Source organism: Protobothrops mucrosquamatus, unplaced genomic scaffold (assembly GCF_001527695.2).
Source record: "Protobothrops mucrosquamatus isolate PMUCROS unplaced genomic scaffold, P.Mucros_1.0 scaffold436, whole genome shotgun sequence".
Lineage (NCBI taxonomy): Eukaryota > Metazoa > Chordata > Lepidosauria > Squamata > Viperidae > Protobothrops > Protobothrops mucrosquamatus.
Window position 1 is genome coordinate 733,675 of NW_015386760.1, and position 23,090 is coordinate 756,764.

At 37.7% G+C, this 23,090-nt stretch overlaps 2 protein-coding genes across 2 annotated transcripts in view; one reads left to right on the forward strand and one right to left on the reverse strand.

Annotated features, from left to right (window-relative positions):
* The window catches only part of DDX1 (DEAD-box helicase 1), a 24,089-nt gene extending 15,740 nt beyond the window's left edge, over nucleotides 1-8,349 (reverse strand). Inside the window, exons 1-12 of the mRNA XM_015816357.1 lie at nucleotides 8,234-8,349; nucleotides 7,000-7,051; nucleotides 6,186-6,249; nucleotides 5,495-5,524; nucleotides 5,014-5,110; nucleotides 4,389-4,436; nucleotides 3,826-3,909; nucleotides 3,405-3,488; nucleotides 2,189-2,265; nucleotides 1,283-1,355; nucleotides 1,120-1,196; nucleotides 326-440 (exon numbers count right to left, since the gene is read on the reverse strand). Of these exons, the coding sequence (XP_015671843.1) occupies nucleotides 326-440; nucleotides 1,120-1,196; nucleotides 1,283-1,355; nucleotides 2,189-2,265; nucleotides 3,405-3,488; nucleotides 3,826-3,909; nucleotides 4,389-4,436; nucleotides 5,014-5,110; nucleotides 5,495-5,524; nucleotides 6,186-6,249; nucleotides 7,000-7,051; nucleotides 8,234-8,249 (817 nt within the window). The 5' untranslated portion in view covers nucleotides 8,250-8,349. The remainder of the gene's footprint in view (nucleotides 1-325; nucleotides 441-1,119; nucleotides 1,197-1,282; nucleotides 1,356-2,188; nucleotides 2,266-3,404; nucleotides 3,489-3,825; nucleotides 3,910-4,388; nucleotides 4,437-5,013; nucleotides 5,111-5,494; nucleotides 5,525-6,185; nucleotides 6,250-6,999; nucleotides 7,052-8,233) is intronic.
* A 716-nt stretch (nucleotides 8,350-9,065) lies between these two features.
* Nucleotides 9,066-23,090, forward strand: part of NBAS (neuroblastoma amplified sequence) — a gene marked incomplete at its 3' end in the record, with an annotated part of 148,793 nt that continues 134,768 nt past the window's right edge. Inside the window, exons 1-9 of the mRNA XM_015816358.2 lie at nucleotides 9,066-9,225; nucleotides 13,683-13,737; nucleotides 14,763-14,796; nucleotides 15,468-15,545; nucleotides 16,492-16,539; nucleotides 18,966-19,009; nucleotides 20,422-20,555; nucleotides 21,620-21,753; nucleotides 21,841-21,939. Of these exons, the coding sequence (XP_015671844.1) occupies nucleotides 9,088-9,225; nucleotides 13,683-13,737; nucleotides 14,763-14,796; nucleotides 15,468-15,545; nucleotides 16,492-16,539; nucleotides 18,966-19,009; nucleotides 20,422-20,555; nucleotides 21,620-21,753; nucleotides 21,841-21,939 (764 nt within the window). The remainder of the gene's footprint in view (nucleotides 9,226-13,682; nucleotides 13,738-14,762; nucleotides 14,797-15,467; nucleotides 15,546-16,491; nucleotides 16,540-18,965; nucleotides 19,010-20,421; nucleotides 20,556-21,619; nucleotides 21,754-21,840; nucleotides 21,940-23,090) is intronic.

Sequence of the window (23,090 nt, forward strand, 5' to 3'; positions counted from 1 at the left end):
CGCATGCGCGGCGCTCCCGGCAGGGAAAGTCCTCAACTTACGACCGGTTGGGTAGTCCTCGACTTACGACCGGTTTAGTCCTCGACTTACGACCGGTTTAGTCCTCAACTTATGACCGGTTGGGGTCGCGGCATTAAAAAGGTTGAGAACCACTGTGTTATAACTATGACTTCCATGTTCTTAACTCCATGTTACACAAAATGCCTTTCACACTGATTTATTTATTTATTAAGAACATTTATATGGCTGTCCAACTCACTCATAGTAACTCCAGGTAGCTTACAGAAATTGCGAATTGTTAAATTTGATGAGGCCTCTAACATACCTGTGTGCTGGGACTTCACAGCATTACCCTCGGGAGCTTTATCAATAGCAGTGAAGCCATCTTTGACTGGAAACTTAAAGTCCTCTTCACCAAAGTTGAATTTTAATTCAGCATTCTGAGAAGGATGTGTAAAAGAAAAAAATATATATGTGTAAATGGGGAAGAATAAATACTCAAAACATTTTCATAGATTGCTGCTGGTGCACTAAAACCTGCCCCGCAAAACCATTCTCAGAGAAAGGAAGACATTTTTCTAAACCGCTATTACCCAAACAACTTGACATTTGACTTCCTCCTTGCAGGAATGTTAAATTCTGTTTTTTTCTTAATTAGCATATCTGCTACCAGAGGGCCTTTGCATGACTGATTTTTGAAGTGAACTGTGATACAGGATGAGATCTTGCCATTTGAAAAAAGCACAAATTCTAAAAAAAACCCCATTATTACTAATGTCTTAAATAATTTTTGAGATTTACTCTACAAACTACTCTATTAGTGTTCCTTTAGGAATAAAGCTGATTAACCATTTTCTTAATGCTACTACTTATGTCTCCAATAATTTTTAAGATCTACCCTTCAAACAACTCTATTAGTGTTCCCTTATGATAAAGCTGATTAACTATTTTCTTGGTTTTGCTGTTAACTAGGCAAAGAAGTAAAATTACAACACTTGCTTATCCTCCACTCCCCATGTAAGACACAGAAGTTTCAATAATCATAAAAGAGGGATGGTGATGTGGTTTTTAAATCTGATTAGCATAGCTCTTAACCCTTATGAAGGAGAAAAAGATTACCTTTAGGACACAAGCTGGAAAGAGTGCCTGGTTTTTTACATTCTGTGGAATTTCAAATGCAAGTCCAAGATCCTTTCCTGGAAGAAAAGGACTGTGTGGAAATATTTATCTCAACAACACAATTAATTAACTACTTAGTGGAAAAACAACATAGATTACTTACCATTTTTTGAAAATGAAATTTGACCTTTATCGGCATCAATATAACAACCTATTGTGTCATGCATGGTGAATTCCTGTAAAAACAAAAGGAACTCGTTATATCCTTGGAACTTGTCATATAGAAGGCAAAAGATGAAAATTAAAGATGACCTGACAGGAGCTCAAGGAATATTTTACAGGAAAAAAAAAACATTTCTATCTGTTCAGAGCTGGATGCTAGATGGAAGAAACTTACAAGAAATGATACATGTCTGCCCTTTGAGGTAGTCCAGATAAGAAACAAAAAAACTGAATGCTAATGCTACATTTATTGTAAGGTTACCCTAACAGAATCTATTGAAAGCACTTCTCTCCTTCCTTGTCCATCATCCAGGGAGGGTTTTTTTCCTGAGATGATTTCTCTGTTCCCATCCATTCTGTGGGCTGAGATATCTATTAACTGACACTTTGACCTGATTACAGTTCTCCTTTCTTCCGTCTCTCAGAATATTCCCATCAGCCATTACAACAAGGAGCATCCTCTAAATATAATCCTGACATTACTTTTATTTATCAAGGAATTCTAAGTTTATGCCCACTTCAAATATTTTCATTGGCCATAATATCATGATTCTCTCCCAATAAAATGCTGAACCTCAGATCACCATTAATCATAAAAAAATGTGATTCTTACAAAAAATGCAAGCGCAGACCTCCGGAAAACACAACATTAAACCTAAACTTTTCCTGATGCCAAAGAAATATTTAATTTGGCCATTTAAAAAAAAAACACCTTTAAACAAATCCTCACTTCCACACCCCTTCCTTTATAAGACCTCTGCAGCTGACCTATAAACTGAACTTACTTCCTCAGAATTGCTCTCGTTTCCCTATAACATTTTGCTTAAAAATAGGAATCAAAACATACCTCCCCATAACTATCAAACTGTTTGTTATGAGATTTCTTTCCGGTTCCACCATAGCCAAAGCCAAATTTATCAGTGCCTAAAGAATAATTAAGAAATCACAATTAAAACCGTACACTTTTTGATTAAAATATGAAAGAAGAGAAGAGGGTAGGGATTTTGGTATTTTTTTTTTCTTCTCTCTTGACTTTGTATCCTCCCAAAACACTAACTGGAGGATTCAGGAAGAATATGAGAATTTATGCCGGGCTGTAAGAGAAGGAGAAATTCAATAAAAATGCCAATTTTCTCCATTATATACTCCCATTTGGACCTTCATTATGTAAAAAGAGCAAGATCCTTCACTGGGTATAGGAACAAATCATGCATTTTAGCTTCTTAAACTTTTGAGACAAGAATGGCATAGATTTTCATTCAGTATACTGCTCATTAACTTTGCACTGAAACAAATATCAGATCTGTGAATATGTTGCCTCTCTACAGAAATTGTCCTCCTTTTCCACTGACATTCTGTACTCCCTAACATGGATGGATATCGACATATCGAACTAAGGAGAAACGTCCTAACAGTTCGAACAATTAACCCAGTGGAACAACCTGCCTCCAGAAGTGGTGAACGCTCCAAAACTGGAAGTTTTTAAGAAGAGACTGGACAGCCATTTGTCTGAAATGGTGTAGGGTACCTGCCTGAGCAGGGGGTTGGACTAGAAGACCTCCAAGGTCCCTTCCAACTTTATTATATTATTATTATTATTATTATTATTATTATTATTATTATTATTATTATTATTATTATTATTAGGAAAAGAAGGTACATATTTTGGTGATATCATGATCAGTCCAGTCACAGACTGTTAACCATTTGAAGAGGTATGAAGATGAAACATAAACCATTGTGCTAATACAATTAATCATTTTTAAGGCCAAAGTCTTGCCATGAAGTGCTGGCACAAACAAAATTCTCAGTTGAGTGATTCAACTGCAAGGTCTTTATCTCAATGGTTGATGGAGACCATTATAAACAAACAAAATAATAAAAAATAGTTGCATATCTCATTTGCTGAAAATAGTATTCCCCCACACACACACCTAGTTTTTCGAGTTAGAACACTCTAACAATCTTTAGTATTATGAACTTTCTTTAAAATGTGTGGCTTAACAATCCACAGTCATCATTAAGGGTCAGTACTTAATCTTGATCATTATGAAACTACTCACCCAAATCTAATGAAGCTTGCAAAGAGGACCATCCAACTCTGCACAAACCCTGGTCACGACAGGATACTTCATAATAATATTTTCCTAAAACAAGAATAAAATATAATAACTTTATTGTCACTTTGAATGTGACAATAAAGAATACACATAACTGATTTTGTCTTCAATACATGATGATCAAATCAAGTGATACATTTGACCTGAATAAAAAATATAGTAGTAAATAATTTTTATAGCCTCCAAAACAGTAAAGTCATTCTCAGAGTTATACTGACCTAACAGACAATATTGGTCATCGTGTGAATTGCTATTTTGTCTAAATCTTTAACCATGGTCTCAAAAAGAGAGAGAAAAACCTGAATATTTTAGCTCAAGTATTCTGGATTTTTCACACATAAACATAACCTCTGCTGTTTAGTACCTTTAATTACACCCTTAGTTGATCGACATCCATGCCATTCTTTTATTTCCCTGCTTTGGCAGCACAGACCATCAGCTCCAATAGCTAAAAAAGCAAAAGGAGTTAAAAATACAAAGAACTATTACAGTTATTTTTGCAATGCCACCTCAAGTAATAAAATCATGATTTTTGAGCAACACTAAAAACACGGGGGAAATTGTGAATTAAGCCAGTATTTCTCATGGTTGTGGATTAAAAAATCTCATTAGTCTCAGACATTAAAGCCAATGGCTAGAGATGAGGTGGTGATATGTAGCTCCAGAGGGTTTGCAAATCGGGCTGGGCAAAGCTGTATTAAACTATTACAGTTTCCCCAATTTCAATTCACATTAAAATAATAATACTCAATTTTGTCCAGTGATATTAACAGGAAAAAAAAAACCCTGCTGGCTATATTTATACTCTGATCTTTATCTATGAAACTCAGCTTCCTGGAAGATCTCCCATCCAAGCACAGGATTTCACGTACATATGGTTACCAGGTTATTGCATAATCTTATAGAAAACAATTATAGAAGCCTTACCAAATGCATTTCCTCTGTCATAGGGATTCATCTGCCATTTGTTGAGCACTCATGAGAAAAAAAGAAGGGAAAAAAGACATACTTTCATCTGTAGAGTGGTAAGATGTGGTAAGATCCCACATTTAAAAGTAGGAAATGATAGTACTCTAGACCAGCAGTTCTCAACCTTTTCTTCACCCTGGACCGTCTTGAAATACCTTTTGTGGCCACGGAACTCCAAGATTTAATTGAAGATTTAAATCATAACATTTCTTCAAGCCTTGGTGGACCCCCTGTGACAACATTGCACCCCTCCCCCCAGGGGTCTGCAAACCACTGCTCTAGATAGCTAAACAATTTGATATACAGATACAGATGTATATAAAGAAACCCACATCTAGTTTAGACATACAAATTATTCCACAATACCATAAGTCAAGTATGACACTAATGTCACACTTCCTTTTAGCCCAAGCTGAGTATACAATAGCTTTTTATTAGACAATAGTTGAATTATTCTTTTGCATGTTATCTATGGACAGAGATCTGTAATTATAAATAAGCTATATAGACAAATTTCAATTCACATTAGGTTCCAGATACACAGAATATATACATTTTAGCAAAGCTTGGAGAAAAATCTTACCTCCTCCACCAGTTTTAATAGTAGTTTTACCCTTTTTTCCTTCCTGTTGATCTTTCAGTGTTTCATAAACAATTTGAATAACTGGGATGCTGAATGCCTGAAATATAAAGTTATCTATTTCACTAATAATGTTATTCAAAGCCTGAATTACGAAGTAAATTTGGCTAAAGAAAAATAAGAGCAGAGTTTCTTTTTAAAATTAATAACTTAGCAATGTTGATACATCTCATCATAACATTTATATAACACATTAAGCCACATCTATAGATGGAATATTTACTGACAAGGTATCCGTGATTAAGTCTCTTAACGTCACCCAGATCATAACATGGGCATTCCTTTATCTTTAGGCTAAACTAATTCATAGTACAGCTGTTGGATAAATATACTATTACTTATTAATACTTTATACTTCCACAGAACTGCATACATTATGAGTATATAATTGCATATTATTTTGTAAAATACTAATTTCACTTACACCAGTTTTTCCACTTCCAGTTTCTGCAGCCTGTGTAGAAAAAATAATAAAATATGAATTATTTTTTGGTAATGCAAGATAAAATAGTTTTGTGTTATTAAACAGTATAAAAATTGTAAAATCCCAGAACATTGGTATATTAGATGTTGATTACTATTTTATACTATCATTTGTAATAATTCCAAAACAAAATTAGCTACATATTTTCTTTTAAAAAGTCATTTAGGAAATATATATTGTGGAGTCTAGCATGTAGCTAGTCTTAGATGAAGCACTGCGGATGCACAAATCTTGGAGCACTGGGGAACTACCAGAGAATTGGAAAAGAGCTGATGTGGTTCCCATCTTCAAAAAAAGAAAAAAAAAAACAGACCCAGGAAACTACAGACCAATCAGGGGGCTGGACTAGAAGACCTCCAAGGTCCTTTCCAGCTCTATTCTGATTCATTTTGAAGAGAAGCAGATGATGCAGTATTGAAAATTTAAAAAGAATATTAACTTACTCAATTTCATTGTGTAACCTGCATATTCAATTTATCCTTTCATCTCTAAATTGTAATTTTCCATACATAAGTAAACAATATTACCACAGTATACTAAGATGCAATATAAAATTTGAACTGTCTGACACAAAGCAGAATGAATAAACCACTACATCATACAACATAAGACAGACTTGTGTAATACCTACCATGAGTACATCGCCTCCTCCTAAAATCAATGGAATGGACTCCGCTTGGATATCTGTAGGCAGACTAATGTAAAACCATAATGAATCTCTCACACTTTATTGAAAAACCAAAATCCAAACATCTTCAGGATATATTTTCAGATCATTTTGTAAAACATAGCCACATTTAAAGCAAAAAATTGCAAATACGACAGTAATAATAAATTCATTTTCCAGCCAATGCATGTTTATTTTACTTATTTATTAAATTACTTTGTCACCCATCTTGCCCCAATGGTATGCCTGACAACTAAAGCCTTTAGTGTGAAACTGATTAAGGTTTGGTTTCCCGGCAGCAGGGGAAAGCAGGACAAGGGTTCTAATCAACTAGCTAAGGTCACAGAATTGATCCTGTTAATTTGCAGTTAACACTTTTTACAGAACTGCCCTGCTGAAGAGAAAAGCAGGAAGAGACAGCTTATTTAACCAATCTCTCTGGCCTGTGAAAAGGGGGGAAAAGGTCATACACAGGACACTGTACAAGAGAAGTTTATCTGAATGAGACAACAGCAGCAAGTGATCAACCATTCCCTTTGGATAGGTTAAAATTTACTAGACTGTAAAATCTAAATTGTTTACAAGCTTGATTTTTTTGCATACTGTGTTTTGAGTACAGCCATGCTTTTCTCCTAAATAAATGGTAAATCACTGCCTTAAGTATCTTGCACTGAGCTGAAGTAAGATTTCTAGAATCAGTCTGTTGCATCAGTATCAGTGAAAATTCCTTTCCATCCCACTAGGAAAACTGGGGATAAAAGGATATAATCATACTTACAGCCAGTCCATTTCTTCTACAGCTTGAGCTATTTCTGGCATAACACCCATTTCTGCAACCATAGAAGCAATAGGATTAACAAGCTGTGTTACTACATTTGGAGGAAGAAAAACAAGTTTGCAAAAAAATTGTTACAAATTTTAATGTTGCAGTATTATATGCATGCTAGCTAGTAGTACTGTATGAAGCACTAAAATCTAAATAGGTTAAATTATTTTCCAAAGCACCAAAAAGCAAGACAAGAAACAATGGATGGAAACTAATCAAGGAGAGAAGCAACAGGGAATTAAGGAGAAACTTCCTAACAGTGAGAACAGCTTGCCTTCAGAAATCTTGGGCGCTCCATCACTCAAGGTTTTTAAGAAGAGACTGGACAGTCACTTGTCTGAAATTATAGGTTCTCCTGCTTGAGCAGGGGGCTTGACTGGAAGACTTCCAAGGTCCCTTCCACCTCTATTTCCATTTCTTCTGAAAATCGGGTTCTCTTATTTTATTGCATACAAAAATTATATTTCCATTTTCACAGAACGAACAGGATATATTCTGAACAAAGTCTATCCCTATAGCATACATAAAAAGTCTAAATGTGAAGACTCATTTGAATAATGTCCTAATTTTTAACAAGGAGAAAACACTTTCCCAATGCTCAGAAACACTCTTTCTAGCCGAGGATGGGTGCTTGTAATTATAATCTCAGCATGATACTATAAAACATAACGTAGGCAGTATACCAGGACATTCCTAGATTCTGCGGTGTCAATTACATTATATTAAAATGAGTCTTACGATTCGCAAATATCCAAAGGATTTGGAAAGCAAATTCTATAATAGCCTGGATCCAGAGGTTTGATGGCCAATGAGCGGAGACATACATCAGCCTTTAAAAAGGAACTAGCTCCCCCTTTGAGAGCCTCTTTCTAAAGCTGGAGCTTTGGACTAAACCAGGGGTAGGCAACCTCGGCTCTTTTATGACTCATGGACTTCAACTCCCAGAATTCCCGAGTCAGCATAGCTGACTTGGGAATTCTGGGAGTTGAAGTCCATGAGTCATAAAAGAGCCGAGGTTGCCTACCCCTGGACTAAACCGATCCGAGATGAAACTCGGCTTTACGTAAATTCCCGACACAAAAATCTCTTCATCAAAAGCGCACTCTTGCAGTATTCAGAATCAAAGTTTTATGCCGTTGCGCCTTCCTCTGCCTCCATCCTAGGCTACTTGGTAGGAGCCACGTACCTGAAAACGCCGCCATGCTTGCACCTTCCCCGTTAACCAGGCGGACAATCCTTCAAGGCTCTTGCTCTCGACTTTACAGCGCCTGCGCACTTGAAAGTCCTCTTCCTTAATTCTCCGGGCTGTTCCTGCAGCCACTCAATTAAGGTTCCGGCAATCGCAATAGGCTCCGGCAATCGCTAGTCAGATACACTGCAGATTCTTTATTAAACCGCAGCGTTTGGGGTTGTCAGGTCAGCGCTGCAACAATCCGGACGATTAAAAAAAAGCTAAACTTTTACTGCAATCGCTTACTAATTCGAATTTTTGCAGCTCTAGTTTTGTAGTTACACGGGAAGAATAATGTAGCTTTTCAACCTAATGCCTTCCAGATGTGTTCGGAATTCCTATAATACCGAGTCGGAATTATTTGGCAGTTGCCATGCAAACACATCTGGAACTGACACATTTAATGAGCGTCTTCTAATATTAAGAACGTTACAGGCTGATTCTGTATATGTAGAACTCTGCCTGCTTAAGCAAGGCTATCTCTTTTTAATTGATTTTTTTTCAAAAATTAAAATTGCAAACTAAAAATACAAACTAAGGAGAAAAAGAAAAAAAAATCGGATTGGACATCGTTCTTAAACAGCCGTTGACAATTTAAATGCAACAAGCAGCTCCTTAGTTCTTGACGACTTTCTGATCCACGTTGACCCCGGATTGCGCGAGATTGTGCTCGTGGATGAAGAGACCCAGGATCGCCAGCGCAGCTCAGAACTGTTCTGGGCAGGGAATGTGAAGCGTTAAGAGAGGCGTCTTCGCTAGCCTGGCTTGTCCGCTACAGGCCGCCGTAGCGGGACCGGCTGGGAACAGTCATGGCTGCTATCCGGGGAAAGAAGGGGGAAAGCAGCGGCAGCAAGATGAGAGAGGAGGAGGAAGAGGAGGATGGAGAGGATAACATTCTCTACGACTTGCTGGTCAACACCGAGTGGCCGCCGGAGATTGAGGTGCAGGTGAGTCTTTCCGCCGTGGTCGCACAGGCATGACTCGCCAGGTGGCGGCGAGAGCACTAGAGCTCCCGCCACGTAGGAGGGGAGAGGTCGGGTCGTGAGAAATGATCGCGTGTCATTGACTTTTTTTAAAGGCTGCCGTTTTGTTTATGCCCGAATGTTGACTCTGTGGCCCTGGGGGACTTCAGCAAGAATGTCCACGTTGCAAAAAAAAATGTTCGGATCTCTTGCTCTGATGGTAAAATAAACCACCTTCTGTCCTCAAAGATCATGTCAATCAAAAGCCTTTCGGACTTCAGAATGAAGAACCATTATAGCAGGGGTAGTCAACCTTGGCTCTTTTATGACTCGTGGACTTCAATTCCCAGAATTCCTGAGCCAGCTTAGCTGGCTCAGGAATTCTGGGAGTTGAAGTCCACGAGTCATAAAAGAGCCAAGGTTGACTACCCCTGCATTATAGTATGGCAGACGCAACAGTCGGTTAGTTATATTCTGTTGGTGTCATTAAAAAAAATCTTTGAACGCACGTAAAATAATCTGCGCATTCACAACATTTCCATCAGTCACTTGCAAAAGGCTACAATGTTTGGATTCCGCACTTCACTATGCCAATGCATTACAACATTCTAGGTCCTTGGGAAGAACTTAATGACAGCTATGACTTCGTATTTGGGGGGGGGGACAGATGAAAAATAAAATATTTATTACATTTATATACCTCCCAACTCCCAGCAGTTCTGGGTGGTTGATTGGTGTTGATTGGAACAACCAGGCACACAAAATAATAAGCCATCTTTAAAGAGATGATAAAGTGAGGCTGATCTTTTCTAATTTTGGGAAAGCTAGATAGTTGTTTAGATGGGAGACCACCAGGGCTGTAGGCTAGAAGTTGAAAAAACATCCTGAAAACAGTATATTTATTTATATGGAAGTATAAATAAAACTAAAACAAATTATTTGGGCACTACAAAAAGTTTTATTTGGAGCAGTAAAGTTATAATGTAATTTATGATTAACCCTACAAGGTTTGTATATGTAGTAAGTGGATTAGACACAGTCCTAGAAATGAATCATGCAGATGTGGACAGTAGGATAGTGTTTGCTTCCAAAGTGGTTAAAATTTATATTAGACATTAGATAGGGGCTATCTGGCTGAAGGCATGAGATATTTGTTACTGGCTGAAGATCATATTTTTTTTGGTTGAAGCGTGGTGGTTTTTGGATTTTTTTATATTTCTGACAGACCCTGTCAAGTTTCCTTTCTGAGGTGCTGTCTAGTTCTACAAGGGGCATATTGTTTCTTAATGAAAAGAGGGATAATAATTTGTGCCCTGTTTGTGGCATTATTAAAATAATTGTTTGCTATGAGACTGCATCTGATTTCTCCTCAAATGAAAGTCCTTTTTTTGTCTATTCCTTCTCTTCGTTCTTCTCTATAACGCTACATGAGACATATCAAACTCACAATGTCACGTGATGTCGCATGACGTATCAGAACTTTTCCCCCATTGCCCACAATGGGGTGGGCGTGGTTTCCTCGTGATGCATCCAGCTTGTGGGCTGGCAGTTTGATGCCCCTGCTCTACATCATTGCAGGGAATTGTTGTTACTGGTTATTAGCTAGAGATTGTCTACAGCTTTTTTATTTTCATCAAAGGTTGTGATGTTAACTGATGATTTTCTGGTTAGTGGTATTAGTGGAACCTTTCTGTCCTGGATCACCATAACTTTTTACAAGAAGAAGAATGTGAAGCAAGTGTTTTGAGCAATGGAGCTTAATCAGTCTCTTAACTGATATTTATTAATCATTTTTAAAAGTTCTTTGTCTGCTTGATTAAGGTAACTTATTGCATCTCCCCGATGACTCCTTGCTAATTGAAGTTATCAATGCTCTTTTTATTTTCTTTTTGTTATGCTGAAGACCACGTAGCTAAATTAGGATTATTTTTGTAATTTCCACTTAGTGACTATAATATTGTGTTTCTTCTAGAAGAGTATTCCCAAGAAAGAGCCTTAACAGATCCTATTGCATGCATGTATTAACATGCAGCATTGAATTGCTTTCTGTCTTCTTACCTGGCTCTGGGGTTGAAGTAGTTCTTGAACATCTTTCTTTCACAATTCTCTAAAAGAACTTAGAGAGTAGTAATTTGGAGTAGAGTTTTAAAGAGTTGCTTATCCCAAAAGTTAATTTACAACCTGCAACAGCTGGCAACTGTTTTCACAGACATCTTCAATCTCTCGTTGCATCAGGCTGTGGTTCCATCATGTTTTAAGACTGCAATCATTGTATCAATGCCTGAAAAAACTAAAATCACATGCCTTAATGATTACTGTCCAGTTGCACTCATTTCCATTATGATGAAATGTTTTGAGAGATTGGTAAAGGACTACATCAGGGGTGTCAAACTGCCGGCCCATGGGCCAGTTTCATCATACCGAAGCTGTGCCCACCCCATTGCCGGCAATGCAAAAAGTCGTGACACGTCATGTGACGTGGTGAGTTTGACACCCGTGGACTACATGGTTTCATGCCTTCCCCCTACATTTGATTCATTACAGTTTGCCTATCGGAAGAACCGCTCTGTAGAAGATGCACTTTCCTGTGTGCTTCATCTTAGCTTGGCGCACCTGGAGGGGAAGAATACTCATGTGCGAATGCTGTTAATTAATTTTAGTTCAGCATTCAACACAATCATCCCTCAGCATCTGGTAAACAAACTGGGGCTATTAGGTTTTAATAGTCCTTTATGTAATTGGATACTTGATTTCCTTACTGATAGGCCTCAGGTTGTGTGACTTGGAAAGAAAGTTTCCAATTCCATCTCCTTGAGTACAGGTTCTCCACAGGGTTGTGTCCTGAGTCCATTACTGTTGATGACCCACGACTACTGTGCCAAATCTGCTACGAATCATATTGTGAAGTATGCAGACAACATAGCAGTGGTGGGTCTTATCCGGGATGACAAGATGCTTATAGGGAAGAGGTGAAGGCTCTGATGGACTGGTGCTATAATAGTAACCTGGTTCTAAATGTTGATAAAACAAAGGAGATCATTGTAGATTTCAGAAAGAATCAGCAAGTCATACTCCACTCAGTATCAAGGATGCAGCTGTAGAGGTGGTCAACAGTATTAAGTATCTGGGGGTGCAGATAACTAACATTCTGAATTGGTCTCTCCACACGTCATCCTTAATGAAGCATGCAAACCAGCGTCTGCATTTCCTGCATTGGATGAGGAGAGCACATCTTTCTCCTTCTGTCCTGGCCACTTTTTACAGAGGCATGATTGAGAGCATTTTAACAAACTACATCACTGTCTGGTTTGGTGGCAGAGAGAAAGTCCATACGGAGATTGGTAAGGACAGCCAAGAAGATCATAGGAAGCTTGCTCCCTGGTATTCAGGATGCTGCTTATGAGCGCTATGTGCTTAGAGCTCAAAGCATTATTAGAGACCCTACACACCCACTTTACAGTCTGTTTCTGTTGCTCTCCTCTGGGAGGAGGTTTGAAAGTATTTCTAGCAGGATTACTCGATTCTGTAATAGCTTTGTTCCCTATGCCATCCGTCTGGTAAACTTGCAAGATTTGTTTTTCTCACCATGCACATTTATACATAACCCGAACTAGACTGTTGTCTCTGTCTAATATAATATATGGGTATATGCATAATTCTGTATTTATTTATTTTTGTCATATTTATGTAATGTATATCAGAGGTGGTGACCCTTTGAGAGTTGTATGCAATGAAATTTCATTTTAATGTATGCCGATTAGTGTACATTAAAAGTGACAATATATTCCATTTCTAGCTTAAATTTCTATATGACTAAACCTGTTTTAAAGCTTTATCAGTTTACCATTACCATAATCAAATATTGTTTTACTTCAACCAATTATCACTTCAGGTATCTTTTCCAAATATATTCAGACTCTTAATCCCTCTCATCCTTGTTTTTATCACCAATCTCATTTATTTCTTTTTCCAATAATTACTAACTTAGTTAAAAAAATGTTAAATCTTAATTTATTTCAATTCATTAGACCAACTTCACATTGCATCCAATTACTTGTCATACCTTATCAGACCATATTATTATATACAAAAATCACCTAGTTAATTTAAGCACTTCAGAGTTCCAGTCTAAAAATTCAATGTTTTTTCAATTCCAATACATAATTTCCCTCAAAATCAATATATTAAATCCATTGTGTTATTTGAGGGAAATAGAGAGATGACAGTAAATGTACTAAGTTGAGTTGTCTATGTATGTTTTTACTTTGGAATGTTTGTTCGCCCAAACACCATGGTGTGTCTTAAGTACTTTCTGTTAAAGTTGAAAAACCAATAAAATATGTTTGAAAAAAAAAGTGACAATGAAGTTATTATTCTATTATTCTGTTCTAATGGCCTTACAAATAAAGGACTTACTGAAAACTATCTTTTTGGTCTTACAGCCAAGAGGCAACCAGAAGCATTATGCATCATTTATCATCACAAGAGTGATTATGGGTAAATATCCATAGCTTCATTATTGTAGATTTTATGTGGCTAAAATTAATATAGTGTGAACTAATTAATTTAAATAATATATATGGCTGCCCATTTCACAGCTGTGGCTCTGAACAGTATAAAAAGATTTTAAAATGGTTACAAATTACTAACGTTATAAACTTGTTATTTGATATTCTTATACTGCATCTAGAGCCTAGTGTAATAGGAACTGCATAGCATTTAGAGATAGACTTTGCCTTAATGATTGCCCTGTTTAATGATCGTTCAAAGTTATAGTAATGCTGAAAAAGTAACTCAGCCCTAGCATTTACACCCATCACAATATCTCTGTGTTCACAGTATCAACATATGGGCACTTCACAACCAGTAGGCACTGATGACTGTTGCACCATTCCCATGGTCACGTGATCACAATTTCTGTGCTTTGCAACTAGCTTCTGACAAGCAGTCAATAAAGAAGCCTGCAGTAAAATAGAAAGTTATGGTCATGTGATACCTCACTTAATGACTGCAGGTGACTTGCTTAATAACTAAATGGGAAGTGACATCATCAGTCCATTGTGGTTATTAGCATTAATTTATTCATTATGAAAGTGTAGCATAAGCCTCCCAGGATCTTTTTTGTATATTTGGATGCATCTCTGTGTAGATACATATATACCTCGTTAGTTGTTTCTTGATTATGTTAAATAATCAAGTAAGCAACACACTGTTAAGGGTAGAAACCATTGCCACAAAATAAACTAATGTGTTAAGATTAACAGCCTTTTACTTCTACCTTCTGGTACCAACGTATGTATGAGTAGTGAGTAAGAATGCTAAGGATATGAGAATAATGAAAAATAAATACCATGTTATTATTTCCATGCCTAACCCCAAATACAAAATTAAGTTTTGGAGAAGGGGGTTTTTTTTGGGGGGGGGGGACAAATTGCAAGGTCTGTTGACAAAACAGTTACAGAAAATAGCCTCTTCTATTGGTCTTGCTTTTTTTCAAAGATAATTATATTCTTCTCTTTTAGGCCCTGCCTTATTTCTGCGCCACTTTTGGAGCAGGTAAGCTACTGTTAAACATAACTGATTAAACATTCTGCCTTAAGCTACTCTGAGAGAGTGTGTGGCATTTTAAAACTGTTATTTTATCTCTTATAATAGCATTTGGAATATGTAATAATCTTTGGTTCTGCAGTGGCAATTTTGTATTCAATAAGATTTATCTTCTAAAAGGCACTTTGATTTTTTCAGAATACGGAATGTAAATTGTGTGTGTGTCCATGTGTGTATGTATATACTGTATACACACACATGCACACACATACATAGCTCTTGAGAGCAAATACATCTTGACAGCATGTTTCTCATCAGAGCTTTTTTATACTTTGCTTTTAATCTTATTAACATTATAGTGATTTATATCCTGCTTGCAAGAATGTAAATGTTTGCCTTATACCGATGGCTTAAACAAATATAATATTAAATGGCAACAAAACAGATGGATAAAAATAGGAAAACAAATAGCAATAATGGTAGTTCAGCTACTTTTAATATTTCTGATCTTGAGTTCTGTATTTAATAGAGCTATTAAGTGTAGGAGCACTCTTTGGGGAGGAATTTGTAAACATTCCTACTTCTTGCAGTTCATCTGTTTTACATAACAATTGTGATGTAATTAAAATTCATAAGCATCACCTTTATTGCTCTGACATAATTCATATTTCTGCTTCCAGTAGTGCAACATTGTCTCTCCCTGTTGGATTTGTCCGCCTGGTCAATAAACAGATGAATTGGCACCTAGAGCTTGCAAGGTTGGTGGCTAGATTCCTTTTCCTTTGAAACTGGGACATTACGGCAATTGACTTTGGATTTCCTGCACTCAGACTAAATACTTTATAATATGTAATCTGCAACAAGATGATTTTAGTTTAATTTGTTTTAAACTAATCAGTGCAGAAATTGACATCCAGACTTCAATATATCACTTTTGAAATGAGATGGGAAATTTGAAGTATTTTTGCCTGAGTCCAGATTTGATAAAACCAATAGGGAATTTGAGTTTGTGAACGGTAGCAAAGAGATAGATAAGAATCCTGGTTTTTGTTTTTTTATGTAGAGAGTTCTTTTTAAGTCCTAGTTTTAGCCCCCGGTTTCTGCTCCACAAATCCTGCTGTTGGCTGCTTATATTTTTTTGCAGTTTCTGACTTGGGAGAAAAATGTTTGAAATGAATGTATTTCAGCAGTAGAAATGAATTTTGTGTTTTATGACAGCCATAGGATTTCTCGTCTTACCTGTACTCTCATTTTTTTATTATATGCAATGCAAAGATAGATTAGATCCAGATTTAATCAGACTTACACTTGAGTTAACAATGGCCAGCCTGAGTCCTACTGATTTCATTGTTGAACTCTTGATTAAATCCATAACCAACCCAGGTTATATATTTCCTACATCCTACAAAGAGAGATACTGTATATTCTCAGGGTAGTTTCATGCTCCTAGTACTTCTTGAAACACCATATTCATCACCATTTAGTGGCACATCTACAATTTAACCTTTGAATATATATTTTAATAATATCAGAGATACTTTATTTACTCAAAAACAGAGAGAAAGGATTCAGGATTCTGTAAAATATTGAGACTACCTCACCTTTGCCTTGTATTGCTTTGACTTGACTCTATCAAATGATTCCTGAGACATCTTGGAAGCAGTAATCGCCTGTGATTTTCATTCAGACTTTTTCTTTTTGTAGCAATGGAAAACTGCTAGCAGTTGTTCAAGACCAGACTATAGAAATAAGGTAAGTGAAGAACAGCACAATTGTATATCTGAACACAAATGAATTTAGTAAAGCTTATACTTACACAAATTGTCAAGCATAGGAAATTAGGCAATTCAAATTAATATAGCAATAACACGCAGATATATATACTGGTTCACAGTGCTTTACAGCCCTCTCTAAGCCATTTACAGAGTTAGCAACAATCTGGTTCTCATTTTACTGAACTCAGAAGGATGGAAGGCTGAATCAACCTTGAGCCTGGGAGAATCGAACTGGTGGCAGTCAGCAGAATTAGCCTGCAATACTGCACTCTAACCACTGTGCCACCACAGCTCTCTATATAGGTTTATTGTATGCTAAAGTTCTCTACAAGAATCTGAACTAATAATGGTCAAAGCAAATTGGCAGCAGATAAGAGTCAAAGGAATTCAAGGTGGGCTGGACTTAGATCTCTTGTGGGTGCAAAGGGACTTGAGACTGATGATGCATTTGACCCCTCCCTCGGGCTCAGCCTGGTCATCTCCTACACAAATATATTTATAGAATTGCAACCAAGATATAGGAGAAAATGTGGATCTTTTATCTTTTTTTTAGCTCTCTTATCTGTTTTCCACGTATTTAAGTGTTAGTATTACTTTAGGAATAAGATAAATTCTGAATATGGCCAGAGACTTTAATTTTCTTTCATTTTAAAAAAGTCTTTCCTCTGAATAACTTTGTGTGACAGACTAAATTAAAGAGTTAACATTTCTTCTACCCAAAATGGGCTGTAATTTATGAACATGCTCACATCAGCCTGTGGCAACTGTCAAAAGAAGCCGTGATTTGCATTGTTTATCTTGTAAGACAATTGATCCCAAAATCGCAATTCAAATCCTATCTTGCACATGCAGCCAGAATAATTTTATAGATATCAGATGGGAAAATTTAGATAAAACATATTTTAAGCAACTGAATTCAGAGCTTTCTTTGCTGCTCACTTGCAATGGCATGTGGAAATGACTTTGGAACAGGGTGAAGGAATGCTTCCTAGGGAATGATTGGATAAGAGAGAACATAGTCTTCAGCTGCATAAGGGGAAGATCAAGAGGTTCAGAGGGGCCCTTTCCCTAACTGTAAAGGCAGCAGAGGGAGAATTGTACTTTCATAGTTGCAAGATTCTGTTAAGGTAGCCTTACAATAAAGTAGAATTAGCTACTTTGGTTGTGTTTCCTGTCTGGTCTACTTGGTAAGGTTGACATCACTTAGTATTTCAGCTTTTCTTGCCCTTCCCTCCTCCTGGTTACATGACTGATGGAGCTTTGCACAGTGGTTGCAAAGCAGGCAGATATTAAAGAGTTTTACATAGGAATAATAACAGCTAAACAGTTTTGGCTACCTTTTGCAACTTCTGAAGCCACCTTTGATCATACCACTAACAATTGTTGATTTTTTTTTCTTAGTATAAGCTTCTTGCCATTTAAGGTAGAAAATGCACAAAAGCTAAAGTGTAAATTGTGTTCATTTTTACGAACATTTTGATCAGTTATCTTCAAACCACCCAAATCCCAGTTCTCGCATCTGAGTGACACGATTTCACCCATCAATTCCCCTCTTTTTACAGCACATGGCCATCAAAGTATAACCTAGCGTAAACCAACTTCCAAACTTTTCCATGATTACACGATTGCCATCTGTTACCTTCTCTGCTGACTTCCCAAGAAAGTCAATGGAGAAGCCAGCAGAGAAGGTCACAAATGACTGGGATGAGTCTCCCCAAGCCACACCCTCTGTGCTTGCAGCAGCCAGTAGTGTGTGTTCCCACACAACCCTGTGCGTTTTCCCTGACTCGCATCGCAACCCCACATCTTATCTGACCTGTATCTTTGTCACCTCCTTGTGCACCATCCTCCAGCCCATGCCCCCACACTCCCTCACTCCCTCCATCTGGCAGCAACCACTTACCTGCCTGTGGCCTGGAACTTGCAACTTCCTGCTGGTTGCCCCACTGATTTTGGTTGTGGGAAGCTGGCAGGAAGTTTCTTCACTTAATAACTGTAGGATTCAGTTAATAATGGCATTGCATAGTAATGGAAATTCCAGCTCCAATTGCCTTTGTAAGTCAAGGACTGTCAGTGTGTGAGAGAGGAGGTTGTTGAGACCCTATTGTAGCATTCTTTTTCCTTGGTTAAAAGAAGCATCAAGTGACATGTGAGGAGACATGAATTATGAAAAGTGTATCTACATTTTAACTTTTAATAGTGAAATACATTAATTTAAAATGATGCTTAATTTTCGCTTCCACATACTTTGAAATCTCTTAAAATGGACCTGCCTCCTTTTACAAAGTACAATTTTTTAAAGTGACGTTCAAAGACTGGTGTAATCTCAGCCCTTGAATAAGCAGTGTAGACAACAATCAAAATATGTGCAAACCTTAAAAGCGTGCATTTTGAATGTTGCAGGTCTGCCAAGGATGAATTTGGGTCTGTCATTGGGAAATGTCAAGGTAAGTAATTTTTACACTTATCCAGAAAAAAATACAAAACAAACCCTATCAAATGCAGTTCTAACCAAAAGTTCCAGTTTGGTTTCTAGCTACTGCATCCTATTTTCTTTTTGTTTCTTTATGTTTCTCCTTTTCTACAAAAAGGTGATTAATGTTTTCGCTCTGCTAAGCTTGCCCTGGCTTGATTCTCCCTTCTGTTTAGTATCGGTCCCCTTCCACAAGGGTCTAGGACAGGGGTGTCAAACTGCCGGCCCGTGGGCTGGATGTGTCACATGGAAGCCGCGCCCACCCCAGCTCTGGCAAGGAGAAAAAAGTCGAGATACATCGTGACACGTCATGTGATGTGGCGAGTTTGACACCCCTGGTCTAGGACAGTTCGGCACGGCCAGCTCCCCACAGCCAACTCGCCATGGCCAACTCTTGTAACCGGACACAATTTACACTAATATTGAAGAAATGGTGGAATAGAATCATTAAAGAAAGGATGCAAGGAGTGTCTAAAACAGGAGGTCGGCATTTGCGCAATCCCTAAAATAAGCCAACTTGGTCCTAGTTAGTCTAAAGTTTGGCTTCGGTTTTGCCAGAGTTCACATGATTAGATCTCAACATGTCCTTTGATGAGAAAAGCATTGTCTGGATCCGCAACATGAACAAGCCATAGCAACTCAAAAGCTCAGTGTGGCTGTTTCATGGCCCTCCTGGCAGGATATCTGAGCAATAACCATGCCAAACCATTGAATGGCTACTTCACGCTTTTGTACTATGAGACCAGAGTAATGGCTTGTTTGTTGAGAAACCTACATTGGCAGGGTTTTGTCTCTGATTTTGAGGCATACGGACCCAAAGAAATAGAAGAGAAACAGACTGTATGAGCCCTGAAATAAGGGAGGCCCAAATCAGTAGGTAGAACATGTAATTGCTCTGCCCTAAATAAAGTAATTAGTCAATCACACTTGCCCCTTAAAACATTTATGGATGTAAAATAGGCAAATGAAATAATATTGTTTCTTCCTAACTCTTTTTTAAAAAAACAACCAAAAACCAACAACATAATTTTCAGAGTGATTGTGGAGATACGGTTATAGAAGTACAGCCCTGGTTCCCCCCCCCCTTCTTTCCCATAACTTTTCAAGAGCTTTCATTATAATTCAGAGCTCTTAGCCTGTGATTGTGATTCATGAGCCCACTTCTACTCCATGGTTCAGAGATTATCAAATCAGCATTACACCGTCCTTCGATGCAGAGTAGCTATAAAACAAAGTAGTTATTTTTAGAATGGCTTTGCCCTAGGGAACATTGGGACGTCTATTCTGCTATGCAACTGTTTAAAAGTTGTAGTTTGGGAAAAAGAGATTTTTGCTAACCTTTTGTGATTTGAAGTTTTATCTATTATCTACTTCTTTGCCATGTAGTCCCTAAAGATCCGAATCCCCAGTGGAGATGTGTTGCGTGGAGTCATGACTGCACTTTGCTTGCCTATGGTGAAAGCACGGGAACTGTTCGAGTATTTGACTTGGTCGGCAGTGAACTCTTCCTCATCCAGCCGGTATTTTCTTTTCCTTTCCAACCTTTACAAGTCCAACTACCATTCAGTGAAACCTTCTTAGCCATTGCCGCTTTAACGTCTTAAGTTGAGAACTTGCATTGTTACATGCTTTGTGGCTCATTTGGTTGACTAGCTATTTTGCACGTGTGTTTGGTAAACTTGCATCCTTTGTTTGCAGATATTTGAACAAGGTATATTTAATTTTATTTATGTCAACCAGGCTGCTGGTATTGGCATAAAGTTGCTGCTGGTCTCTAAAATAATAATTCCAAACAGAATATCATTTAGCACCAGTTACTGTCATACTGGAAGACAGGCATGCATTTATTTATTATTTATGTCATTGTATTATTTTGTAAATAACTCAATGTGGTGAACCTACCTAATCCTCATTCTTCCTCCCATTTTCCCCACAATGACAATTTTGTGAGGTGGCTTAGACTGAGAGAAAGTGAATGACCCAATATCACTCAGCTGCCTTTCATGCCTAATATAGAACTAGAACTCACAGTCTCCTGGTTTCTAGGCCAGCACCTTAATCACCACACCATACTGGTCAGAAATCGCAATTGCTACAATATAATTTTAAATAATCGTAAATATGCTAACTAGACTTTTCTAATAGGCCTGTTATCAAACACTGAAAAATGCAGGAACGGATGGATTTTGAAAAAAGCATCTAAGTCATGGGTGTCAAACTTGCCACGTCATGTGACGTGTCGCGACTCTTTTTGCATTGCCAGCAATGGGGTGGGCGCGGCTTCGGTATGATGAAACAGGCCGGCAGTTTGACACCCCTGATCTAAGTGGAAGAATTTTCACTTACTTCTTTTTACTGTATTAAGGTGCTATTAATAAGCATTAATAATGCTACATGATGAAATTTCTTTGTTGTCAGTAATAGGAATGCATATTCTCTATAAAACATTAGGCTTGCATTTAATAATATACCATTGAGAGATGGATTTTTTTTTAAAGTTTGGTTTCAATTAGAAAATGTTTTCTACTGTTTGAAACCCTTTTAACTTCTTTGCTGAAAAAACTCCGTTGTTTTTTTTTAATAGGACACTAGTTTCCCAGGGGACTTGACTTACGCCATTGCAGGATTGATCTTCCTGGAATACAAAACCAGCGCTCAGTGGTCAGCTGAACTGTTAGTCATCAATTATCGTGGTGAGCTGAAAAGCTACCTGGTGAGGTAAATATAATTTAATGTGTCTACCAATAATTTATTGGGAATCCTATTTCATAAAATAAGTCCTGTGTTGTTTTTTTTCTGATCTAGTTTTGGAACAAATCAGAGTTACCAGGAGAGCCATGTTTTCAACTTTAGCAAGCACTATATTAATGGAATAACTGGAGTACTTTATCATCCTGCACATCGGTAAGATTGAGTAATTTAAATATTTTAATGAAGTAGCCAGGGGCTTGATAACATTTAGTTGTCATCCCCCACTCCTTCTGAAATGTTTGATTGCAGTGAGGTAATTAATAAAAGCAGTCACTGGCACTTAGCAAACATTAGTAATAACGTTTCATTTGGTTTTGGAAGGGTAATAGATGGTCTTTGTTGCTATATTAATCCTAAATTCTCTGGAATCTTCTGGAACTATTGCACCAGTGCAAGAGGATTTAAATAAAAGTTAATGTATGTCAGACATGAGTAACGTGGTGGCCAAGTAGTAAAGATGCTTGCCTCCCACTCGGAAGGTTGAGAATTCAATCCTAAGTAGCAGCAGATATTTCTCTCCTAGAGTGCAAAGAAAAAAATATCTGCTGCGAACTCCACGTGGCATCAGGAAGGGCATCCGGCCAGTAAACACTCGGCATCATTCAGCCCCTCTGACTCTACCCCAAATTAAGGAATTAGATAGTCGTAAAAAGGGATTCTTTTAAGTGTATGGCAGGCATGCACAATTGTCAGCTTGCAAGGTAGTCCTGACAAGAAGCACACCCAGAAGTACAGCTCTAACTTTTTATAATATTTTAAGCTTACGTTAATAGATCTTGCCGTTCTCCCCCTTCACCTTTATAGTTTAAGAAACTAGGGAAGATCCCTTCTGAGATGTTGGCCATTCCCCTATTTGTTGTGAAGGCTAAACTGCAATTTGTCTGAACATTGTCTAATCCAGGGGTATCAAACTGCCAGCCCGCAGGCCGGATGCATTATAGCGAAACCGCGCCCACCCCATTGCCAGTAATGGCAAAAAAGTTGTGATATGTCATGACACGTCACGTGATCTTGCGAGTTTGACACCTCTGGTCTAGTCTGTAGCTTTACTTCTTGTCTCCCAAGGTCATTGCCACATACCATTACAACAATTTCCATTGGGTGAGGGGGCTATGGCAAATTTTGCATAATAAGCGGTCTGGGATAAAGCAATAGAACATTATGAAGGCTATACAGGTAGTCCTCGACTTAACAACGGTTCATATAGTGACTGTTCAAAGTTACGACGGCACTGAAAAAAGTGACATACGACCGTTTCTCACACTTACGACCATTGTAGCATCCCTATGGTCAAAATTTGTATG